This window comes from Rhinoraja longicauda, chromosome 24 (assembly GCF_053455715.1).
Source record: "Rhinoraja longicauda isolate Sanriku21f chromosome 24, sRhiLon1.1, whole genome shotgun sequence".
Classification (NCBI taxonomy): Eukaryota; Metazoa; Chordata; class Chondrichthyes; order Rajiformes; family Arhynchobatidae; genus Rhinoraja; species Rhinoraja longicauda.
Window position 1 is genome coordinate 2,769,721 of NC_135976.1, and position 23,750 is coordinate 2,793,470.

At 46.3% G+C, this 23,750-nt stretch overlaps 1 protein-coding gene across 4 annotated transcripts in view; it reads left to right on the forward strand.

Annotated features, from left to right (window-relative positions):
- Positions 1 to 23,750, forward strand: part of LOC144605375 (serine/threonine-protein kinase TBK1-like) — an 81,848-nt gene that overhangs the window by 26,834 nt on the left and 31,264 nt on the right. For all 4 annotated transcript variants that reach the window (XR_013548840.1, XM_078420531.1, XM_078420529.1 and 1 more), the window contains exons 9-14: positions 2,163 to 2,359; positions 8,228 to 8,286; positions 9,508 to 9,599; positions 15,618 to 15,719; positions 19,830 to 19,893; positions 22,310 to 22,422. Coding sequence is in view for 3 of the 4 variants with exons in the window: in XM_078420531.1 (XP_078276657.1) it covers positions 2,163 to 2,359; positions 8,228 to 8,286; positions 9,508 to 9,599; positions 15,618 to 15,719; positions 19,830 to 19,893; positions 22,310 to 22,422 (627 nt within the window). In the remaining variant the exon portion in view is untranslated. The remainder of the gene's footprint in view (positions 1 to 2,162; positions 2,360 to 8,227; positions 8,287 to 9,507; positions 9,600 to 15,617; positions 15,720 to 19,829; positions 19,894 to 22,309; positions 22,423 to 23,750) is intronic.

A 23,750-nucleotide genomic window follows, 5' to 3' on the forward strand; every position in this document is an offset into this window, starting at 1 on the left:
TCACTAAAAATTCATTTTTTATTGCCATCTGTGTTCCTTTTTTTGGTTTGACAAGGTTGGCAGCTCTGATAATTCAATTCAAAGCAGGTGAGAGACTGTTGTTAATATTTTAGTCCATCCCATTACACATCGTCCCTGACGATGAAAGTGATTTTCTTTGTGCATTGATCTGGAAGGTTATTTATTGCTTGCTCAGAATGAAATGCCTCCCTTTGTTGCAGAAAGAAATATTGCTATAATTAATTCCATGGGTAAATCTGCAAATTTACTTCCAAATATCATCGACTCGTATAACGCAGAAATGGGTTCTTCCATGTTGATCATTAAGATCATTGATCTGTGTTAATCCGCGCTTGTTATGTAGCCTTCTGATCCTTGGTAATTCAAATACTCAGCTAGATATTTTTTAAATGTCCGCCACCTTCTAAGGCAGTGCATTCAATACTAAAACACAGAATGTAGAGGAAATACAGCACCAGAACAGGCCCTTCGTCCCACAAAGTCTTGTGCCAAACTTGGTGCTAAGACCATCACTTATCTACCTGCACATAACCCATATCCCATGGTGAGATATGCATATCCAAATGCCTATCCAGAAGTCTTTTAAATGCCACCAACCTAAATTGCTTCAACAACCACCCCCAGCAGCCCTTTCCAGGCATTCACCACCCTCTGTCAAAATAAAGTTGCCCCAAAATCTCCTTTGAACTTTGTCTCTCTCAAAAACCTATGCCCTCTCATATTTCATTTTTTATTCATCCTGGGAAAAAGATTCTGACTGTCTACTACCCTGTAAATCCCCTCTAAACATCTTTTACCCTCACCATAAACCTATGCCCTCTGGTTTTAGACATACCCATATGGGGAACGTTTTCTAACTATCCACCTGATCTGTATAGAGTCATACAGAACAGAAACTGACTTTTTGGCCCAACTTACCCATACCGACCAAGATGCCCCATCTACACCAATCCAATCTGCCCGCGTTTGGCCCATATCCTCTTCTCTTTTTCTATTCACGATTCTGTCCAAATGTCTTTTAAATGTTCTAGTACCTTCCTCAAATACCATCCCTGGCAGCTCATTCCAAATACCCACCACCTACTGGGTTGCCTCTCAAATTCCTATTAAATCTAGCCCTCCCCCCCCCCCCCCCCACCCCCCCCCCCCCCCCCCCCCGCATCTAAAACCTATGTCCTCTGGTTCTTGATTCCCCTACTCAGGGCAAGAGACTCTGTGCGTCTTCACGATCTATTCCTCTCATGATTTTGTACACCTCTATAAGATCATCCCTCATCCTCCTGCGCTCCAAGGAATGGAGTCTCCGCCTACTCAACCTCTCCCTATAGCTCAGGCCCTCACAACCTGTCAACAGCCTCATAAATCTTCTCTGCACCCTTTCCAGCTTGACAACATCTTTCCTGTAACATGGCGCCCAAAACTGAACACAATACTCTAAAAGCGACCTCACCAATTTCTTACACAACTGCAACATTTTCTCCCAACTTCTATACTCGATACTCTGACAGTTGAAGGACAATGTGCCAAAAGTCTTTTTAACCACACTATCTGCCTGTGACTCCAACTTCAAGGAACTATGTATGTATTTAATGCTAGAGAGCAAAAATAAATGCTCTGTAATTGCAATCTTTAAAGCATTTTTTGGGGGAAACCCAAAATGTCTTGCGGTCAACCAAAGGCCAGGGCCCAGAGCAGAGTGAGAAAGGTTAGGTGAATGGTGAAATCTTGACTGCAACTCATAGCTTGTAGATATTTGGAAGAGGATGAGGTTTGAGGAAGGAAAAAAAATGCAGATGCTGGTTTAAATCGAAGGTAGACACAAAATGGTGGAGTAACTCAGCGGGTCAGGCAGCATCTCGGGAGAGAAGGAATGGGTGACGTTTCGGGTCGAGACCCTTCTTCTGAAGAAGGGAAGGAATGGACTAAAGTGGAGGATATTGCAATGGGTGTGGATTTTAACACTGAGCATGCAGAGAAAAGGAAGATGGTGCAAGTTGGCATGTCTGACAGAAGATATAGTGTGAATAATAATATTGATTTAAAACATGTAAAGATTTGAACAATTGAGTCAGAGTGAATAGCTGATGTTGGCTAGTTCATCATCTATCTCATTGCCAAATTCTTGCCGCCATTTCTCGCAGAATGAATGTCTTGATGGATGCCATTTTCCGACAGACTGACGTTCCTGCTGTGGAGCAGGAGTTCATGTATGAAGGGTATTGCTTGGAGCTGGACTTGGTCCAACAGGTACATTTGGTACCAAAAACAACGGTGGAGAGACCAATCATCCTGGTGAGCAAGGAGCAGAAGGCACCCATTGGAATCGCATATAAAGAGCGTAAGTGGCCTGTGTGAATGACCTCGGGCTCTTGTTTCAGATTTTGCTGATGATATTAATACTCAAGGTATTTAAAAAAAATTCCAGCAATCAATAGATAGCAAAATAAATGCCCCGTAATCCCAATTTTTAAAACATTTTTTGGGAAACCCCAAAATGTCTTGCGGTCAACCAAACAGTTTGCACTGAAACGCCCAGGGCCTGGGTAACAGTAGAATACAGTGGGAAAGGAGAGCTGAACCTTCTCTGATCAGCCCTTTTCTGCAATGCCCTTGAGAGCACATGGAATGAAGAAAGTGGGATGCCACCATTTTACTACTTTGGTTTCATTCTCACTTCCCATGTGGTGAATGTTGTGATGCTAATACACAGCCCTCGAAGGACGTCAAAAGATGTGCAGATTGTCCATTGTAAATAGTGGACAAGCAAGTGATAGAATCTGGGGAGAATCGCTGAAAATGTGGAGTGCAAAATGGGATAAGTGTAAATCAGGGCTCAATGGTCAGTTCATACTCAGACTTAGGAGGGAGAGATGGATCAGCCATGATTGAATGGCGGAGTAGACTTGATGGGCCAAATGGCCTAATTCTATTCCTATATATAGTATAAGAAAATAACTGCAGATGCTGGTACAAATCGAAGGTATTTATTCACAAAATGCTGGAGTAACTCAGCAGGTCAGGCAGCATCTCAGGAGAGAAGGAATGGGTGATGTTTCGGGTCGAGACCCTTCTTCAGACTGAACAATAGGAATTATATTCCTATTCCTTATGATCTTATGACTTCCGTCCATTTCTGTGCTGCGTGGGTTTACTCCGAGATCTTCGGTTTCCTCCCACACTCCAAAGACGTACAGGTATGTAGGTTAATTGGCTGGGTAAATGTAAAAATTGTCCCTAGTGGGTGTAGGATAGTGTTAATGTATGGGGATCACTGGGCGGCACGGACTTGGAGGGCCGAAATGGCCTGTTTCCGGCTGTATGTATATGAGATGAGATATGAGATATGACTCCATGTACCCTGATTTTAAATGTTGAGGATAAATATTAGCTCAAAAGCTAGTCAAAACGATATTCTTCTGGGAGAGATGAGGCAACCATTTAACACAACTGAAATAGTGTATCTTTGATAATACAGCACTCCATCAATAGTGGTCTTGTGACAGTCTGATAATGGGGCATGTAGAGATCCCTCAGTTGACAACTGGTAGAATGAACTAAGGGGATAGCTCATCCAATTTAATGTTGGCTTGCCACTCACCAGTATATCGCAGCTGCAACCAGCACCACTCTTCGCCATACTTCTGAAATTAGACCATAAGTCATAGAAGCAGAATTAGGCCATTTGGCCCATCAAGTCTACTCCATCATTCAATCATGGCTGATCTATCTCTCCCTCCTAATCCCATTCTCCAGCCTTCTCCCCATAACCTCTGACATCAAGAATCTATCTATCTCTGTCTTCCACTGACTTTACCTCCACAGCCTTCTGCGGCAAAGAATTCCACAGATTCACCACCCTCTGACTAAAGAAATTCCTAAAATAACATACTTTAATTCTGAGGCTATGATCTTTATTCCTAGACTCTTCCACTAGTGGAAATTCTGACTAAGTTTGTCTGTTCCTAGTGGCACATCTTGCCATGCTCGATGATCAGTTTAGTTTTTAGTTTAGTTTACAGATACAGCATGGAAACAGGCCCTTCGGCCCACCGGGTCCACACCGACCAACAATCCATGCACATTAGGATCAAACCCGGGTCTCTGGCGCTGTAAGGCAGCAACTCTTAACGTAACGCCACTGTGCCATCAGTGTAGGAAGGAACTGCAGATGCTGGTTTACACTGAAGATAGACACAAAATGCTGGAGTAACTCAGTGGGACAAGCTCAGTGATCACCTGTGTCTAGAGAGGTCAATGGCCTGGTCCTTGCACATTTGGCATCTACCCTCCTTTACTTCAGATGACGTACAATGTCCTGGGAGGGGGGAGGGGCCTCAATTCCACCACCATGCCGATCATTTGCAAAAGGCCAGTTTATGAATCCAACGAATAATAAAGAAAGCCGAAAGAATTTTATTAATACTCCAAGGGAAATTTAATGCAAATGTAAGGAGTTTATGCTCAAATTATATAAGCCATTGGTGAGACCACATATGGAATTTGATATACAAGGAAAATGTTAGTTCATTTGAAACAGTTCAGAGAAGGTTTACCAGACTAATACCTGAAACGTCTGGGTTACTGGACAGACGAGGCTGTTTTAACTGGAATTTGGACTTGATTGAAGCAAATAACATTCCGAAAGATAGAAACAAAATGCTGGAGTAACTCAGCAGGACAGGCAGCATCTCTGGACAGAAGGAATGGGTGATGTTTCGGGTCAAGACCTGGGATGCTGCCTGTCCCGCTGAGTTACTCCAGCATTTTGTGTCTATCTTCGGTGTAAACCAGCATCTGCAGTTCCTTCCGACACAAGATTCTGAAAGATTGTGATCAGTTGAATGTCGGGAGTGCCACTGATTCAAAATTAGGGTCATCCATTTAAGGCAAAAATGAAGCAACGTTTTTTTCTCTCTCAATCGTAATTCTTTGGATCTCTTTCGAAAAGACCAATGGAAGAACGGTCATTCAATATTCTTCATGGCAGGGTAGATAGATACTTGGAGACACATGAGAATCTAAACTGGAGCAAAAATAAACAAACTGCTGTAGGACAAAACGACACAGAGTGTTAGAGTAACAATGGGTCAGGCTGCATCTCTGTAGAGCATGAAGAGGTGATATTGTGGGTCTGGACCCTGCTTCAGACTGAGTGCATTGTTGGGGGGGGGGGGAAGAAAGCTGGAAGTGTGGAGATACAAGTAATAAGTCGATACAGGTAAGGGGGGTGGTTTTGATAAGCAGATGGTGGACAAAGGTCAGAGAATAAAAAGACAGAAGGTGTGAGATGAAAAGATTGAAGACTTGTGAATTGTGAACCTAGAGGAAGGGATGTGGGGGGGGGGAGGAGGGGAGAAATATGTCCGGGTGGGGAAGGAGGGTGGAAGAGGTGGAGAAGGAAGGAGGGGAAGGGAAGGAGGGGGAAGGAAGGGAGGAGGGGGAAGGAAGGGGAGGGAGGGGGACGGAAGGGGAAGGTTTGGAGGAACAAGGGAGAGTGGGAGGGTTTTGTGGTTACCTTAAATTGGAGAATTCAATGTTCATCCCAAGGGGAATGAGATGTTGTTCTTCCAGTCTGTGTGTGGCCTCACTCTGGCAATGGAGAAGGCCCAGTTCAGAAAGGTCAGTATGAGAATGGGAACAGAAGTTAAAATGGTTAGTAACTGGGGATCCAGTAGGTCCTGGCGGACCAAACGCAAGTGTTCGGTGAAGCAGTCACCAAGTCTACACTTGGTCTCGCCAATGTACAGGAGACCACATGAGTATCACATGCAAATGCAGTTGATGAGGTTAGAGGAGGTGCACATAAACGCTGTCTCACCTGGAGAGTCTACTGGGGTCCCTAAATGGTGAAGGATGACGTGTAGGGGGTGTTACATCTCTTGCTGTTGTAGAAGTAAGTGCATGGGAAGGGGATGGCTTGGGTGGGAAGAGATGAATGAACCAAGGAATTGCGGAGGAAGCAGTCTCTGCAGAAGGCACAATGGGGTGGGGATGGGAAGATGTGACTGGTGATGGGACCACGTTGGAGGTGTCAGAAATGTCAGAGGATGCTGTGTTGGATGTGGGAGCTGGTGGGGTGAAGGTGAGACCAGGGAAACTCTATCCTTGTTCCATCTGGGGGGAGGGGTAAGAGGAGTGAGAGTAAAACTATGGGACACGAGGGAGATGCAGGTGAGGGGCTCATCTTTGACAGCAGGAGGGCAACCATATTTGCTGAAGAAGAAGGCCATCTAGGATGTCCCAGAATGGAAAGCCTCATCTTGAGAGCAGATGCCACAGAGTTGAAATTGGGAAAAGGGGATAGTGTCTTTGTGAGAGGGAGGGAGGAAGTGTGGGAGGACTTCATCGCGTCAAGCAGCATCTGTGGAGGCAAAGGGTTAGGCAAAGGGTTAGTGTTGTGATCTTGTATCATTCACCACATCTTTGCCTCCATAGATGCTGTTTGACCCATTGTGTTCCTCCAGCAGATTGTCGAAAGAGGGGGAACAAAGGTTATTACACCTATTCAGGAATGCAGAGTGATAGGAGAAGAATTAGGCCATTCAGCCCATCAAGTCTACTCTACCATTCAATCATGGCTGATCTATCTCTCCCTCCTAACCACATTCTCCTGTCTTCTCCCCATAACCATAACCTTCTCCAGAACCAGGGGTCACAGCTTAAGGATCCAGAACCAGGGGTCACAGCTTAAGGATAAGGGGGAAGTCTTTTAGGACCGAGATGAGAAAACATTTCTTCACACAGAGAGTGGTGAGTCTGTGGAATTCTCTGCCACAGAAGGTAGTTGAGGCCAGTTCATTGGCTATATTTAAGAGGGAGTTAGATGTGGCCCTTTTTGCTAAAGGGATCAGGGGGTATGGAGAGAAGGCAGGTACAGGTTACTGAGCTGGATGATCAGCCATGATCATATTGAATGGCGGTGCAGGCTCGAAGGGCCGAATGGCCTACTCCTGCACCTATTTTCTATGTTTCTATAACCCCTGACACCCGTACTAATCAAGAATCTATCTATCTCCGCCTTAAAAATATCTATTGACGGCTTCCAGCCTTCTGTGGCAAATAATTCCACAGATTCACCACCCTCTGACTAAAGAAATTCCTCCTCATCTCCTTCTTAACGGCACGTCCTTTTATTCTGAGGCTGGGGCCTCTGGTCCTAGACTCTCCCACTAGTGGAAACATCCTCTCCACTTTATCCAGGTCTTTCACTATTCGGTAACTCGCTGTTAATCACTGAGATGGGAATGTTTTCCCTAAACATTCCCTATTTGGTATTAGGTACGTAGTACATAGTACACTGTCAACAATATAATAAACATATACTCACACACATATATATATATATATATATGTGTGTGTGTGTGTGTGTGTATATAGATATATAGATATATATAGATATAGATGTGTGCGTGTTTATGTTTATTATATAGTTTACAGTGTATTATATATACACACACATGTATATATATATATATATTTATATGTCTATATGTGTGTGTGTGTATAGATATATAGAGATATAGATGTGTGCATGTTTATGTTTATTATATAGTTTACAGTGTATTATATATACACATACACACACACACACATGTATATATATATATATGTCTATATATATGTGTGTGTGTGTATTTATTTATATACATACACACACATGAAAAATTAACAATAATGGTGTAGAGAGACAAAACCAATGCCACCAAGTCTATGTAGTTCAGAACGTATTTGAGGTTGTTGTGTTTGACAGCCTGATTGATGGCTGTAGGGAAGAAGCTGTTCCTGAACCTGGACGTTATAGTTTTCAGGCTCCTGTACCTTCTTCCCGATGGCAGGGGTGAGATGAGAGCGTGGCCAGGGTGGTGTGGGTCTCTGATGATGCTGGCTGCCCATTGAGGCAGCGACTCCGATAAATCCCTTTGATGGTGGGGAGGTCGGAACCTGTGATGGGCTGGGCAGTGTTCAGGTGCATTGGGGTTATCTCAGCAGAGCTGGATGTATAAATGGTGCAGACCAATCTGCAGATGAGGGGTTCCAGCGCCCGGGGACACGACCAGGGACCAGTTTGCCAGCGCCCCAATGGGCGGGCAGATGGGGTCTGGCACAGAGAATGCCGAGCCACTCTTAAACCTGTAAAGCAGAAGGCTTCAAGGAATTTCTGAACTTCAATTTTTCACCACTATTTTCTCATCCCCTCTTTTCACAGCTGATGTACCGATCTTTCCACCGACGTTTGACTTAATCAGTGATGCGAATCTTGCAAAGGTAATGCTTAATCTGTAACAGAAGGTGGTGGAATGGGGCAGGTGGAGACAAGGGGAGTGTTTAGTTTAGTTTAGAGATACAGCATTGGAGTGTGGCAGGAGCCCAAAGATCTCAGAGAAAACCCACGTGGGTTAGTCTGTCTCCAACCTGCGCTATGCCTCATTCACAGAGGGCAACTTTAGGGCAGCACAGTGACGTAACGGCAGAGCTACTGCCTTGCAGCGCCAGAGACCCGGGGCCAATCCTACTACAGGTGGTGTCTGTGCAGAGTTTATACGTTCCCCCCGTGACCTGGATGGGTTTCCGACGAGATCTTCGGTTTCCTTCCGCACTCTAAAGGCGTACAGGTTTGTAAGTTCATTGGCTTGGTGTAAATGTAAAATTGTCCCCAGTGTGTGTAGGATAGTGTTAATGTGCAGGGATCGCTGGTCAGTGCGGACTCAGTGGGCCGAAGGGCCTGTTTCCACGCTGTATCTTTAAACTAAACTAAACCAATTCTGGATTAGACCTCTACAATGGTTTGTCGAGGTCTAATTCTGGATTAGACCTCTACCTGTGCATTTGTTCAAGTGCCAGCAGGCAGGAAATGGGGAATAGCATTTATCTGCATTACAAACGACACACTATTTAGTGATTAGTTAAATAATTTTTTGGAAGTTAAATGCATCAAGGTACATGTAGACAACACAGGATAATGATACCGACAAGGTATGATCTTACTGAATGGGAGAGCAGGCATGAGTGGCCTTCTGATAGACACAAAATGCTGGAGCTAGCTAGATAGAGCTCTTAAGGATAGCGGAGTCAGGGGGTATGGGGAGAAGGCAGGAACGGAGTACTGATTGAGAATGATCAGCCATGATCACATTGAATGGCGGTGCTGGCTCGAAGGGCTGAATGGCCTCCTCCTGCACCTATTGTCTATTGTAACTCAGCGGGATAGGCAGCATCTCTGGAGAGAAGGAATGGGTGACGTTTCGGGTCGCGACCCCTCTTCAGACCTCGAAACGTCTCGACCCGAAACGTTTCTACAGACATGCTGCCTGTCCGGCTGAGTTACTCCGGAATTTTTGTGTCTATCTTTGGAGTAAACCAGCATCTGCAGTCCCTTCCTGCACATGAATGGCCTTCTACTGCTTTTTATTATTTTCCGATGTTTGGTTATTGTACGACTGCTGACTGGGGATTGAGTGTGCTGAGTAGATGCTTTTTCTATTCCAGACTGTGACATGCGCTATTCACCAGCTGCTGAGGATCACAAAATCCCTCATGAAATGTCAGGACTTTATCCTCCGCGGTATATATTGGATGCTGTGAGTATCTGCAGAAGTTGAAAAGCTAACTCACCCCAATGTCCTTCCTGCAGTGACTGCTTTCCTGCAATATTAATATTACTGCTTTCCTGCAATATTATTTTAATTTGATGCAATATTATTTTAAGTTGATGCAATATTATTTTAAGTTGATGCAATATTATTTTAAGGGATCCTGCCCAAACGCAGGCAGGTGGGGATAATTGGGATGAAGGGGCTGTTTTTATGCTGTATGATTCTATGATGCAGAAAGATATCCCTCTTTACTGTCAGCAAATCACGGTGTTACAAACTTGATCGAGATTTTTGAGGAGGTGACAAAGGTGATTGTTAAGGGTCGGGAAGTGCATGTTGTTTACATGGATTTCAGTAAGGCTTTCGATGAAGTTCCCCATGGTGGGCTGATCTAGAAGATTAAGATGCACAGGATTAACAGTGACTTGGTACGGATTCAGAACCGGCTAACTGATAGAACATTGAGCATTGAACAGTATAGCATAGGAATGGACCATTGCCCTTCGGCCCACAATGTTGGTGGCGAACATGATGCCGTTAAACTGATCTCATCTGTTTGTACATGATCCACATCCCTCTATTCTCTGCATTCCATGTGCCCATCCAAAAGCCTCACAGCATCACAATGTACGTGCCTCCACTAACACTCCTGGTCCCCACCACTCTCTGTGTAAAATAAATCTTGCCCTGCACTTCCCCCTCTCATCTTACAGTTATGCCCTCTAGTGCTGGACATCTCACACATTCTTGTGGGTTTTTTTTCTTTCTGGGTTTTTTTGCAGTGGTGATGGCAGGTAAACTGGTACAATGCTCCTCCTGCAGCAGGTGGGAAGTCAGGGAAACTGCTGTTGTCCCTGGTGACCGCACCTGGTGCAGTTGCTTACAGGTGATGTTAGAGAACTGGAAGTGCAGCTGGTGGCCTCAGGAACAAAGGAGGACCCGGCGTGGAGGGGCAGCCGTGATGGGGGGGGGGGGGGGGAGAGAGAGCAAAGAAGGACCTGGAGCTTTGTAACGTTGTCAGCACCCTTTATGTGGCCACTCTTTGCCACATAAGAATTTCACTGTGACTCGTCACATGACAATAAACCATTCATTCATTCATTTTTTCATCTGGGAGAATGAGAGCTTCTTGGATGAGAGGGAGAGTGAGGGGGTCATACCTAAGGTGCAGGGAGAGTGAAGGTGGGTGACCATGAGGAAGGGAGGTAGACACGGAGTGCAGCTTGGGTTGACAGCTGTCCCGTATTAGCCGGGACATCCCGTAATTTGGGCTAAATTAGCTTGTCCCAATAGACAATAGACAATAGGTGCAGGAGGAGGCCATTCAGCCCTTCGAGCCAGCACCGCCATTCAATGTGATCATGGCTGATCATTCTCAATCAGTACCCCGTTCCTGCCTTCTCCCCATACCCCCTGACTCCGCTATCCTTAAGAGCTCTATCTAGCTCTCTCTTGAATGCATTCAGAGAATTGGCCTCCACTGCCTTCTGAGGCAGAGAATTCCACAGATTCACAACTCTCTGACTGAAAAAGTTTTTCCTCATCTCAGTTCTAAATGGCCTACCCCTTATTCTTAAACTGTGGCCCCTTGTTCTGGACTCCCCCAACATTGGGAACATGTTTCCTGCCTCTAACGTGTCCAACCCCTTAATAATCTTATACGTTTCGATAAGATCTCCTCTCATCCTTCTAAATTCCAGTGTATACAAGGGTCTTGCGTACGGGACCGCCCTTGTCATGTATTATTAATAGGGTTGCCAACTTCCTCGCTCCCAAATATGGGACAACGGGTGACTCACCATCCCGCGCCCCACGTGACCTCACCCAGCCAGCGGCCACGTGCTCCCGCTCCACCAATGGCGGCCGCCTAGCCCAGGAGGCGGCCATTGGTGGAGCGGGAGCACGTGGCCGCTGGCTGGGTAAGGTCACGTGGGGCACGGGGCAGTGACGTCACCTTGCCCCGTATTTGGGAGCGAGGAAGTTGGCAACCCTAAGTGCAGGTGACCCCCAGTGGCCATCTCCCTTCTGAACATGTACACCCTTTTGGATGCTGTGGGGGGGGGGGGTAACCTGGTACGGTTGAACAGCAGTGTCAGGCAGGGCTGTGGCACCGATCCTGGCTCTGAGACACAGCAGGGTAGGGCAAGACCCATAGAAGCAGACCCATAGTGGTAGGCGACTCTTTAGTTAGGGGTGGAAGACTGGAGATTCTGTGGCAGCAATGGAGATGCCAGGATGGCGAGCTACCTCCCTGGTGCTAGGGTTCGGGATGTCTCGGAGCGACTGCATGACATCCTCACAGGGAAAGGGGGGCAGCTGGAAGTCGTTGTGCATGTTGGCACAAACGATATAGGTAGGAAAAGGAGGGAGATCCTGCAAAATGAGTATAGGGAGTGAGGTAAAAGACTGAAAAGCAGGGCCTCCAGTGTCGGCATCTCTGGATTACTTCCAGTGCCAGGTGCTGGTGAGGGTACGAACAGGAAGAGAGGGGAGATGAATGTGTGGCTGAAGAGTTGGTGCAGGGATTCTGAATTTTGGACCATGGAGTCACTTCTGGGGCAGAGGTGACCTAAAGAAGAGGATGGGTTGTACCTGAACTGGAGGGAAACTAATACCTTGTAGGCAGGTTTGCTAGTGTTATACAGGTGGGTTTAAACTAGGTTGGCAGGGGGTGGGATCCATTGCAGGACTGAGGCAGGTGAGTGACTGGAAATCAGTATAGATGATAGAGTCGTAGATTGATACAGTGTGGAAACATGCCCTTCGGCCCAACTCACCCACACCGGCCTCCCTCGTCCCACTTGCCTGCACTTGGTCCATATCCCTCCAAACCTGTCCTATCCATGTACCTGTCCAACTGTTTCTTAAAGGATGGGATAGTCCCAGCCTCAACTATCTCCTCTGGCAACTTGTTCCTTACACCCACCCCCCACTGTGTGAAAAGGTTACCCCTCGGATTCCAATTAAATCTTTTCCCCTTCACTTTGAAGCTTTGTCCTCTGGTCCTCGAGTCCCCTACTCTGGGTAAAAGACACTGTGCATTTACCCGATCTATTCCTCTCATGATTTTGTACACCTCTATAAGATCACCCCTCATCCTCCTGCACTCCATGGAATAGAACCCAGCCTACTCAACCTCTCCCTATAGCTCACACCCTCCAGTCCTGGCAACATCCTCGTAAATCTTTTCTGAACCCTTTGAAGCTTAGTGACGATGACTGAAAGTTCAGTGGATGGAATAGGCAGGAGAATGGCAAGCAGCGATGAAGGACAGTGCAGGAAGGAATTACAGATGCTGGTTTACACACAAAATTCTGGAGTAACTCAGCGGGACAGGCAACATCTCTGCCGAGAAGGAATAGGTGACGTATCGGATCGAGACTGAAGAAGGGTCTCAACTCGAAACGTCACCCTTTCCTTCTCTCCAGAGATACTGCCTGTTCCGCTGAGTTACTCCAGCATTTTGTGTCTATCTTCGGTGAGAAAGGACTGTTGGGTTGAATTGCACTTATGTTAATGTGAGACACGTCACTGTGCATGCTGATCCCTCTCCTGACCACTGAGGGCAGCAGAGACTGGGTTGCCTTGCCTAGCCTTCAATGATGTTTAAATATTTCCACCTGTGTTTCATTACCATTTGTGTGATCTATTGAGTTCTCTATTTCAGTTTTGCTGTTTGTCTCTCTCTGCTCAGTCTAGGATATTCCTGTGCTGAGCCTTGTTTCTCAGGATTCTAGTAAAAGCTTTTTTGTTTAACTTGGCCCCATGTCTTCTGTGTGCTTGTTCTCCACTTCTCTCGGTATTGTTACAGTATGTACAAATGGGAAGTAGCCATTACAGGAACCTGCTTCAGAGAGAGACTGGACTGGACTGGCAGCTTAATGCTCCAGGGTACAGATGGAACTGGAGAGAGAGAGGTGGGGATAAAAGAGGAAGGGGTTTATTTAAGGTAGACACAAAGTGCTGGAGTAACTCAGCAGGTCATGCAGCCTCACTGGAGAAAAAGGATGGGTGACTTCTGCAGGTTAGGACCCATTATTGATTAAGGAGAATGTCATGGCAGTAGGAGAATTAAGGAGAATGTCATGGCTGCGGCTCACCGGCAGTCTGTCTGTCTTTTTTCTGTCTTTGTCTACTGTTACCGTTTAAATGTATGTTTTGATTTATTTTTTAGCTCTGTATATGTGGGGGGGGGGGGGTGGGGGAAGGGGAAACCTTTTTTTCTAATCTCCTCCTCAACGGAGATGCGACCTTTTTCCGTGTTGTATCTCCGTTCGCGCTACGGCCTAACACCGTGGAGTTGGCGGCCTCCAGCTGGGATCGACCTTGAAGACTCCGGTCGCAGGGCCTGGACTTACCATCTCGGAGGCTTCGGCCGTGGGCCCTGCAGACCGCAACATCGGGAGCTCGCAGGTCCCTGGCTGGCGACCGGCTTTCGGGAGCTCCAGCCGTAGCAGCTTCGACCACCCCGAATCACGACCTTCATCACCCTGCGTGGCTCGGCCGCGGCACGTTCCATCGCCCAGTGAGGGCTTAGGACCTTCATCGGCCGGCTCGGCCCTGGGGCCTTCCATCGCCCGGCGGGGGTTTCAAAAGTCGGGAGCCTCGATCACCTCGAGGCAGCAGTTTGACTGCCTGACCAGGAGAAGAATGAGGAGGAGATAAGGCTTTTCTTTGCCTTCCATCACAGTGAGGGTGTGCCTGGAGCAATCACTGTGATGGTTGTTTGTGTTAAATTATAATTGTGTGTCTTGTGTTCTTTATTGTTTACTGCCGGACCCTGACGTGAGAGGGCGCTGGCGCTGTTTGTTCGCTGCTTCTCCGTCAGGACAAATCTTTTGTTTGTTTGTTTTTATGTCTTTGCTCTGTAAAGCGTCTTTGAGTTTCCTGAAAAGCGCTATATAAATTAAATGTATTATTATTATTAGTCCGAGATGACATTCCTGATGGTACGTCTAGTGAAGAGGTGGAGCTAGGAAATTAAATGGTGATGATCACCTTATTGGGAGTATATTACAGGCCTCTGGAATTAGAAGATCATGGCTGATCATTCTCAATCAGTACCCCGTTCCTGCCTTCTCCCCATACCCCCTTAACTCCGCTATCCTTAAGAGCTCTATCTAGCTCTCTCTTGAATGCATTCAGAGAATTGCCCCCCACTGCCTTCTGAGGTAGAGAATTCCACAGATTCACAACTCTCTGACTGAAAAGGTTTTTCCTCATCTCAGTTCTAAATGGCCTACCCCTTATTCTTAAACTGTGGCCCCCTTGTTCTGGACTCCCCCAACATTGGGAACATGTTTCCTGCCTCTAACGTGTCCAACCCCTTAATAATCTTATACGTTTCGATAAGATCCCCTCTCTTTTGCGCCTATCTTCGGGGCAAACCAGCACCTGCAGCTCCTTCCTACCCACCCAAAGGCTGCCCAGTGTTTTTCTTCAGGTGTATAAGTTAATTACATGATAATGCAAACCTAAGGCTTTGTTTTAAATTTAATTTATGAAGAAGACCAACACAAACCGGTGAAAGGATAATTTTGGAATTGATATCAGATGTGTCCATTAGATGTGGGATTAGCACCAGAGAGAGTCGAGTTGTGAGGCAGAAATCCTGGAATTATTTAAGAGACTATTGCTTGTAATAAAAAGGCCCAATGTGAACAGATGAATAAAAATGGGACTGAATTTCTTCTCTATCTATGGCAAACACATGTCTCACAATAGACCTGCATGATTTAGCTCTCCACATATTGAGTTGAAACCTATTTCAAAATCTGTATCATGGCCTTTCAATAATTTGGGAATTGACCCAAGAGCTCGGGCTGACTAACTTTGTTTTTTAATCTATTGACAAGTGATAGACCAGTTTTGATTGATCGGTTGTTAGGATGAGTAAGAGCCTGGCAGTGGTGTGATTGATGAACAAACATGTTGGCAAATGGATTGACAATAAAATCTGCTTGGCTTGACTTAACAGTTCTAATAGATTGATTGATTTCCTAGTGCAATTTTGAAAGAGGAATGCAGAAAAACAGTTCAGCGGGCTGCAACTTTGAATCTGAAGCTGGATTTCTGCGAGAGCACCTTGATGAGAATTCAGAAAATGTGAGTACCGATTGCTGTTTTCCATTCCTTTCAAGGATGTAGAGATCACTAGACAAGGAGAATGAAGTGTGGAGGTTACAATCAGATCAGCCCCAGTCTTGTTCAATGGACGAGCAGCGTTGAGTGATCTACATCTGCTCCTCATGTGAAACCTTTTTCACCCAGAGAGTTGTGAATCTGTAGAATTCTCAGCCACAGAAGGCAGTGGAGGCCAATTCACTTGATGTATTCAAGAGAGAGTTAGATTTAGCTCTTGGGGCTAACGGAATCAAGGGATATGGGGACTTGAAATTGCACATCCTGCTTTGTGAACAGCGTTGTCCACCAAGGAGGAGCCATCAGTACAGAGCATCAGGTTGTCCCAGTGGCGTTAGACTCTCTAACCTGTATACCTTCAGAGGGTGGCACGGTGGTGTAGTGGCAATTACTGCCTTACAGCGCCAGAGACCCTGGTTCAATCCTGAGTACGGGCGCTGTCTGTTCGGAGTTTGTATGTTCTCCCCGTGACCTGAGTAGATTTTCTCAGATCTTCGGTTTCCTCCCACACTCCAAAGACGTGCAGGTTTGTAGGTTGATTGGCTGGGTATAAATGTAAAATTGTCCCTAATGTGTGTAGGATAGTGTTAGTGTGCGGGGATCGCTGGTCGGTGCGGACTCGGTGGGCCGAAGGGCCTGTTTCCGCGCTGCATCTCTAAACTAAAAACTAGCCAATGCTGAGAGAAGGGGAGAGGGTTAAAACCATTTTTCTGATGAACTTTCGCTGATAGACCTGCTCTTTGTCTGTGTCTGGGCTGCAGTACTGTGTAGTTCACTGACCCAAGCCCCCAAGTGGTGGTGAAGGGGCCCTGCCGGGTGGCTGGAGGCTTACACTCAGCATCGTGGATGAGTATCAGGACGCGGTCACTGGGCTGAAACTCTCCACTGGGATGGCCGGTATCGCTCCTCTGGTGAGCTCTCTGGGCCTCCGCCATGTGTTTTCCCACAGTGGGTGCTATTTTGGCAACATCTCACCCCGTTTCTTGTACGTGCTTGATGAGTGAGCGGTGTGGTGATAGTTGTTGCTCTCGTGCCTCCTCTGTGATGTCAAGGGGTCCCCCGGATTGCCGCACAGATAGTAGTTTCGGGCGGCACGGTGGCGCAGCGGTAGAGTTGCTGCCTTGCAGCAAATGCAGCGCCGAAGACCTGGGTTCGATCCTGACTACGGGTGCTGTCTGTACGGAGTTTGTACGTTCTCCCCGTGACCTGCGTGGGTTTTCTCCGAGATCTTCGGTTTCCTCCCACTCTCCAAAGATGTACAGGTATGTAGGTTAAATGCCTTGGTAAATGTAAAAATTGTCCCTCGTGGGTGTAGGTTAGTGTTAATGTGCGGGGATCGCTGGTGATCACCGGTGGGCCGAAGGGCCTGTTTCTGCGCTGTAACTCTAAACTAAAACTAAACAAAACTAAATTCAAAAGGGGGGAATCCCGTGGATGACTGGGGAACCTCCCCGACAGCAAACAGAACGCACGGGATCGCAAGATCCCCGTCTCACCCATCCTCAGTCAGCACCACAAGGAGCACGCGCTCCAGTGTCTGGCTGAATGGCTCCACCATCAGTGTAGAAATGTGCACTCAGTTTGATGATGTCATCAAGACTTGTGGTGACATCACCATCTTTCTGCGGATGGTAAACTGAGGAGCGGAGGTGGTGAACGTGAGGAGATCACACACGTTGGCCAACATGCCGGAGACAAAAGGGGGTGCCTGGTCACTGAGCAGCTCCTTTGGGGGGCTGACTCAGGGAAATAGGAGAATCGGCTCTCGAGTGGTGGCTTTACGTGTGGCCTTCCCAAGGGGGACATCCTCCAGGCATCTGGCCGCATTGTCGAGGATGACGAGTATAGATTGAGGGAGTTGCCCAGTCAAGTCCGTTCCAAGACGCTGGAGGGGCACTTTGACGATGAGCAGCGGGACTAGGGGGCCTGGGGCTGGTGGTGGCTGCCATCTTCCTGCTGTCTGGGCATCAACAGCAAAGTTCCTGACCTCAGCGTCGAGATCCACACAGAGGTGTAGCCCTTCATTGTCACTGAGGGGGCACAATTAATTAGGGGTCTTCCTTTTTCTCTCCATTTTCTTCCTTTCCTGCCTCTGCTCACTCTTTCCCCTCTCTCCTTCGGCTGGAACTCCTGGATTAATGAGTGGGGCTGAGGTGCAGGGGAGTTGAGCCAATAATCACTAGTTAGATCCCACTGTGGCTCATTTGACAGTGGCCTTGGCTCTGTCCAGTGTGCTGGAGGCCTCCTGCAGCCAGGCACTGCTAGTAAGCCTCTTCTGGCCTGTCTTCTGGTGACAGAGATTGCTGTGGACCTGAGAGAGCACGTGCCATCACAGTGCGCAGAGGAGATTTCATAAGTTCCAGGAGCAGAATTAGGCCACTCGGCCCATCAAGTCTACTCTGCCGTTCAATCATGGCTGATCTATCTTTCCCCCTCAACCCTATTCTCCAGCCTTCTCCCCATAACCCCTGACACCCGTACCGATCAAGAATCGTCAATCTCCGCCTTAAAAGTATCCATTGACTTGGCCTCCACAGCCATAGAGTCTTACAACGTGGAAACAGGCTCTTCGGCCCATCTTGCCCACACCAACCAACATGTCCGATCCATGTATCTGTCTAAAAAGATTTACGAGGATGCTGCCACGACTTGAGTTCCTGAGCTAAAGGGAGTAGTTGGGTGGGCTGGGACTCTATTCCTTGGTGCGCAAGAGGATAAAGGGTGATCTTACAGAGGTGATCATGAGTCCAATAGATGAAGTTGAGTAAAGTCATAGCCTCTTTGCTCTACTCTATCTTTTCTCAATAGGGGACTCGGGAAAGAGAAGGCACAAGTTTAATGTGGGAAGGGAAATATTTGATAGGAATCTGAGGGGCAGCTTTTAAACACACAACGTAGTGTGTATATGGAATAAGCTGCCAGAGAAGGTAGTTGAGGTAGATACTATAACAACATTTAAAAGGCATTTGAACAGGTACATGGACTGGAAAGCTTTAGAGGCACATGGGCCAAACACGGGCAGGGTAGGACTAGTGTTGATGGGGCAGCTTGCTGGAAGTCTATGGTTCTACACTAGATCCAGCAAGATATACTTGAAAAAATCATAACTTCCAGGAATAAGATTCTTCCTACATTCACCTTTCAGGCTCATTCTTGCATAGTGATGCATGGAGCAGGGGTTGAACTCGATCTTTACTGATGAGGCAGCATTCAGCAAGAACTCAGGTCTTCATGAGAGGGAAAAACATTCAATAGACAATAGACAATAGGTGCAGGAGTAGGCCATTCAGCCCTTCGAGCCAGCACCGCCATTCAATGCGATCATGGCTGATCACTCTCAATCAGTACCCCGTTCCTGCCTTCTCCCCATACCCCCTCACTCCGCTATCCTTAAGAGCTCTATCCAGCTCTCTCTTGAAAGCATCCAACGAACTGGCCTCCACTGCCTTCTGAGGCAGAGAATTCCACACCTTCACCACTCTCTGACTGAAAAAGTTCTTCCTCATCTCCGTTCTAAATGGCCTACCCCTTATTCTTAAACTGTGGCCCCTTGTTCTGGACTCCCCCAACATTGGGAACATGTTTCCTGCCTCTAATGTGTCCAATCCCCTAATTATCTTATATGTTTCAATAAGATCCCCCCTCATCCTTCTAAATTCCAGTGTATTCAGATGTAAATCCTTCCTTGCGACAAGAATCGGGGCAGTGATTAGCCTTGTAATCTGTGCTGTACCAACCAATTAATTGTAAATGTTGCTTGCATCGTGTACAAATATCACATTTCTTCACTTTTAATCAGCTTGTTTGCTATATCAGGCTATGCTGACCATCAGTCTGAAGAGGGGTCTCGGCCTGAAATGTCACCATTCCTTCTCTCCAGAGATGCTGCCTGTCCCGCCGAGTTACTCCAGCATTTTGTGTCTATCTTCGGTGTAAACCAGCAACTGCTGTTGCTTCCTACACATCAGTCATTTTCATTCTGATGCTGTCTGTAGTTAGTAAGAACCACAGCAGGCAGGTATGGAACATACGCAGAATAAATCAGAACATTAATTGTCAAACACTTCCTTGCAGATATGGCCCACATTTTCGAATTAATCCATCTGACGGAGTTGATGTACACACGAACTTGCAGTTGGTAAGTCAGTTGTTAATTACTGGAGTGGGGAGGAACTGAGTAAGAAAGTAAGTCGGGTATCACAAAATGATGGAGTAACTCAGCAGGGTTACTCCAGCATTTTGTGATACCTTCGATATGTACCAGCATCTGCAGTTATTTTCCTGCACAAGATAGTAAGTCATGACGTTTCAGTCCAATATCTGTCGGTAAATCACATGCACAAAATGGAATAAACCGTGTAGGAAGGAACTGCAGATGCTGGTTTACACCGAAGTTAGACACAAAATGCTGGAGTAACTCAGCGGGTCAGGCAGCATCTCTGGAGAGAAGGAATGGGTGACGTTTTGGGTCGAGACCTTTCTTTTTCTGATGTTGGTTTGCAGTGAGCCAACAGGGACAGTCCTTTCCTATACGATAATTCTGGCATAGCAGGGTGTTTATAAATATCAGAGTTGTTCAGAAGTGATGCCAGTCCTCGTCATATTAATGATTTGGACGAGGGGATAGAAGGCTTTGTGGCAAGGTTTGAGGATGATACGAAAATAGGTGGAGGGGCAGGTAGTGTAGAGAAAGCAGGGACTCTGCAGGAGGACTTGGACAGGTTGGTGGAGTGGGCAGAGAAGTGACAGATGGAATATCGTGTAACAAAGTGTGGAGTCATGCATTTTGGTAGTAGGAATAAAAGCATAGACTGTTTTCTAAATGGGGTGAGAATCCAGAAATTGGAGGTGCAAAAGGACTTAGGCGTGCTGGTGCAGAATTCCCCAAAATTTAATCTGCAATTTGAATCAGTAGTAAAGAAAGCACACTCATTTATTTCAAGAGAGCTTGTATACAAAAACAGGGATGTAATGTTGAGGCTCGGTGAGGCGCTGGTAGGGCCGCATTTGGAATATTGTGAGCAATTTTGGGCCCCATATCTGAGGAAGGATGTGCTGGCTCTGGAGAGGGTCCAGAGGAGGTTTACAAGAATGATCCCAGGAATGAGTAGGTTAACCTATGATGAGCGTTTGTCGGCACTGGGCCTGTACTCGCTGGCATTTAGAAGAATGAGGGGGGACCTGATTGACACATACAGAATAGTGAAAGGCTTGGATAGAGTGGGTGTGGAAAGGATGTTTCCATTAGTGGGAGAGTCTAGGACTAGAGTTCATAGCCTCAGAAATAAAGGATGTTCTTTTCGGAAGGAGATGAGGAGAAATTTATTTAGTCACAGGGTGGTGAATCTGTGGAATTCTTTGCCACAGAAGGCTGTAGAGGCCAAGTCAATTGATATTTTTATGGCAGAGATAGAAAGATTCTTGATTAGTACAGGTGATGGAGGTTATGGAGAGAAGGCAGGATAATGGGGTTAGGAGGGAGAGATAGATCAGCTATGATTGAATGGCAGAGTAGACTTGTTGATCCAAATGGCCTAATTCTACTATTCCCTATGACCTTTTGATCCTGAAACATCACCCATTCCTTCTCTCCAGAGATGCTCCGCTGAGTTACTCCAGCATTTTGTGTCGATCTTTAAATAAAACATGACAGGAGGTAGATGTTTCCTGGTATGCTGATGGGAGGAACTTTGGTCAATAATAGGTGCTGCCAGTTCGAAATATAAAAATGTTTATTATGCTTAATTTAAGAATGAGAGAAATACCCAAATAATATTTTTCAAATCCAGTTTCCAGGCTTTTGTTTGATAAATTTAATGTAGAAAGTTGTGAACTAAATGGAGTCGAAACTTAAAATGGATACAAGAAAAATCATTAACTTAGAGTAAGTTGTTCAAAACTGGAAGACTCCAGAGATGGAATGCTGGTCGTTTTGGTTTTAGTTTAGTTTAGAGATACAGCGCGGAAACAGGCCCTTCGGCCCACCGTGTCCGCACCGACCAGCGATCCCCGCACATTAACACTACCCTACCTACACGCACTAGGGGCAATTTTACATTTATACCAAGCCAATTAACCGACAAACCTGTACGTCTTTGGAGTGTGGGAGGTAACCAAAGATCTCAGATAAACCCACGCAGGTTAAGGGGAGAACATACAAACTCCGTACAGACAGCACCCGAAGTCAGGGTTGAATCTGGGTCTCTGGCGCTATAAGGCAGTAGCTCTACCACTATGCCACCGTGTGGCCCACAGGAAGGTGCAGGGGGGTGATTCGCACTGTACATATGTAACAATTGGCATGGGTTATTTAATGCGACATTGCACAGGGAATGTTACTCGTTATCTAAAGCATTGCACGTGGGCTGAAGTATTTAATGTTTCAATGTATTCTCCATCTAACCAGTGCTTTATCTGGGATTATTGGACTCTGTGCCTAAGCCACAGTAGAAGGGTCTTCACCCTGTGTTGTATGTGCACTCGATAACTGAGATGTAATATTCTCTTCAGCATGGATATTGATCCAATGTTAATTTAAATACCTTGTGTTGCAGACGGTGCATGTCCTGGCAATCATCTCCAACGATGTTCAAAGCAGTCAAGAGCAACTGGATCAGATCGCAGCTCAATGGTCCAACACCAATGACATCCATCATAAAGACAACATGTAAGCACAGTTGAACCTGAGGAGCAGGGCCACAGTGAATTGCAACGTTTGGCAATGTCATTCAGCCCATCATATCTGCGTTAGCTTTTTGCTGGAGTAAACATTTCCTATTCTCCCGATGACCCTGACTCTTCCCATTTTAATTATGTGCATTCTCTCCCAGTACCATCCCTGTAACAAAGCATTTCCAATTTCAGTAATGACCTGTAAAAACATTGCTCCGGATTATTTACTTCAATAACATATAACAACTACAGCATGGAAACAGGCCTGTCCGGCCCTACCAGTCCACGCCGACCATTCTCCCTGACCTAGTCTCATCTACCTGCACTCAGACCATAACCCTCTAATCCCCTCTTATCCATATACCTATCCAATTTACTCTTAAATAATAAAATCGAGCCAGCCTCCACCACTTCCACCGGAAGCCCATTCCATACAGCCACAACCCTCTGAGTAAAGAAGTTCCCCCTCATGTTACCCCTAAACCTTTGTCCCTCAATTCTGAAGCTATGTCCCCTTGTTGGAATCTTCCCCACTCTCAAAGGGAAAAGCCTACCCACGTCAACTCTGTCCGTCCCTCTCAAAATTTTTAAAACCTCTATCAAGTCCCCCCTCAACCTTCTACGCTCCAAAGAATAAAGACCCAACCTGTTCAACCTCTCTCTGTAGCCTAAGTGCTGAAACCCAGGCAACATTCTAGTAAATCTCCTCTGTACCCTCTCCATTTTGTCGACATCCTTCCTATAATTTGGCGACCAGAACTGCACACCATACTCCAGATTCGGCCTCACCAATGCCCTGTACAATTTCAACATTACATCCCAACTTCTATACTCGATGCTCTGATTTATAAAGGCAAGCATACCAAACGCCTTCTTCACCACCCTATCCACATGAGATTCCACCTTCAGGGAACAATGCACAGTTATTCCCAGATCCCTCTGTTCCACTGCATTCCTCAATTCCCTACCATTTACCCTGTACGTCCTATTTTGATTTGTCCTACCAAAATGCAGCACCTCACACTTATCAGCATTAAACTCCATCTGCCATCTTTCAGCCCACCCTTCCAAAAGGCCCAAGTCTCTCTGTAGACTTTGAAAATCTACCTCACTATCAACTACTCCACCTATCTTAGTATCATCTGCATATTTACTAATCCAATTTGCCACACCATCATCCAGATCATTAATGTAAATGACAAACAACAGTGGACCCAACACAGATCCTTGGGGCACTCCACTAGACACTGGCCTCCAACCTGACATACAATTGTCAACCGTTACCCTCTGGTATCTCCCATTCAGCCATTGTTGAATCCATCT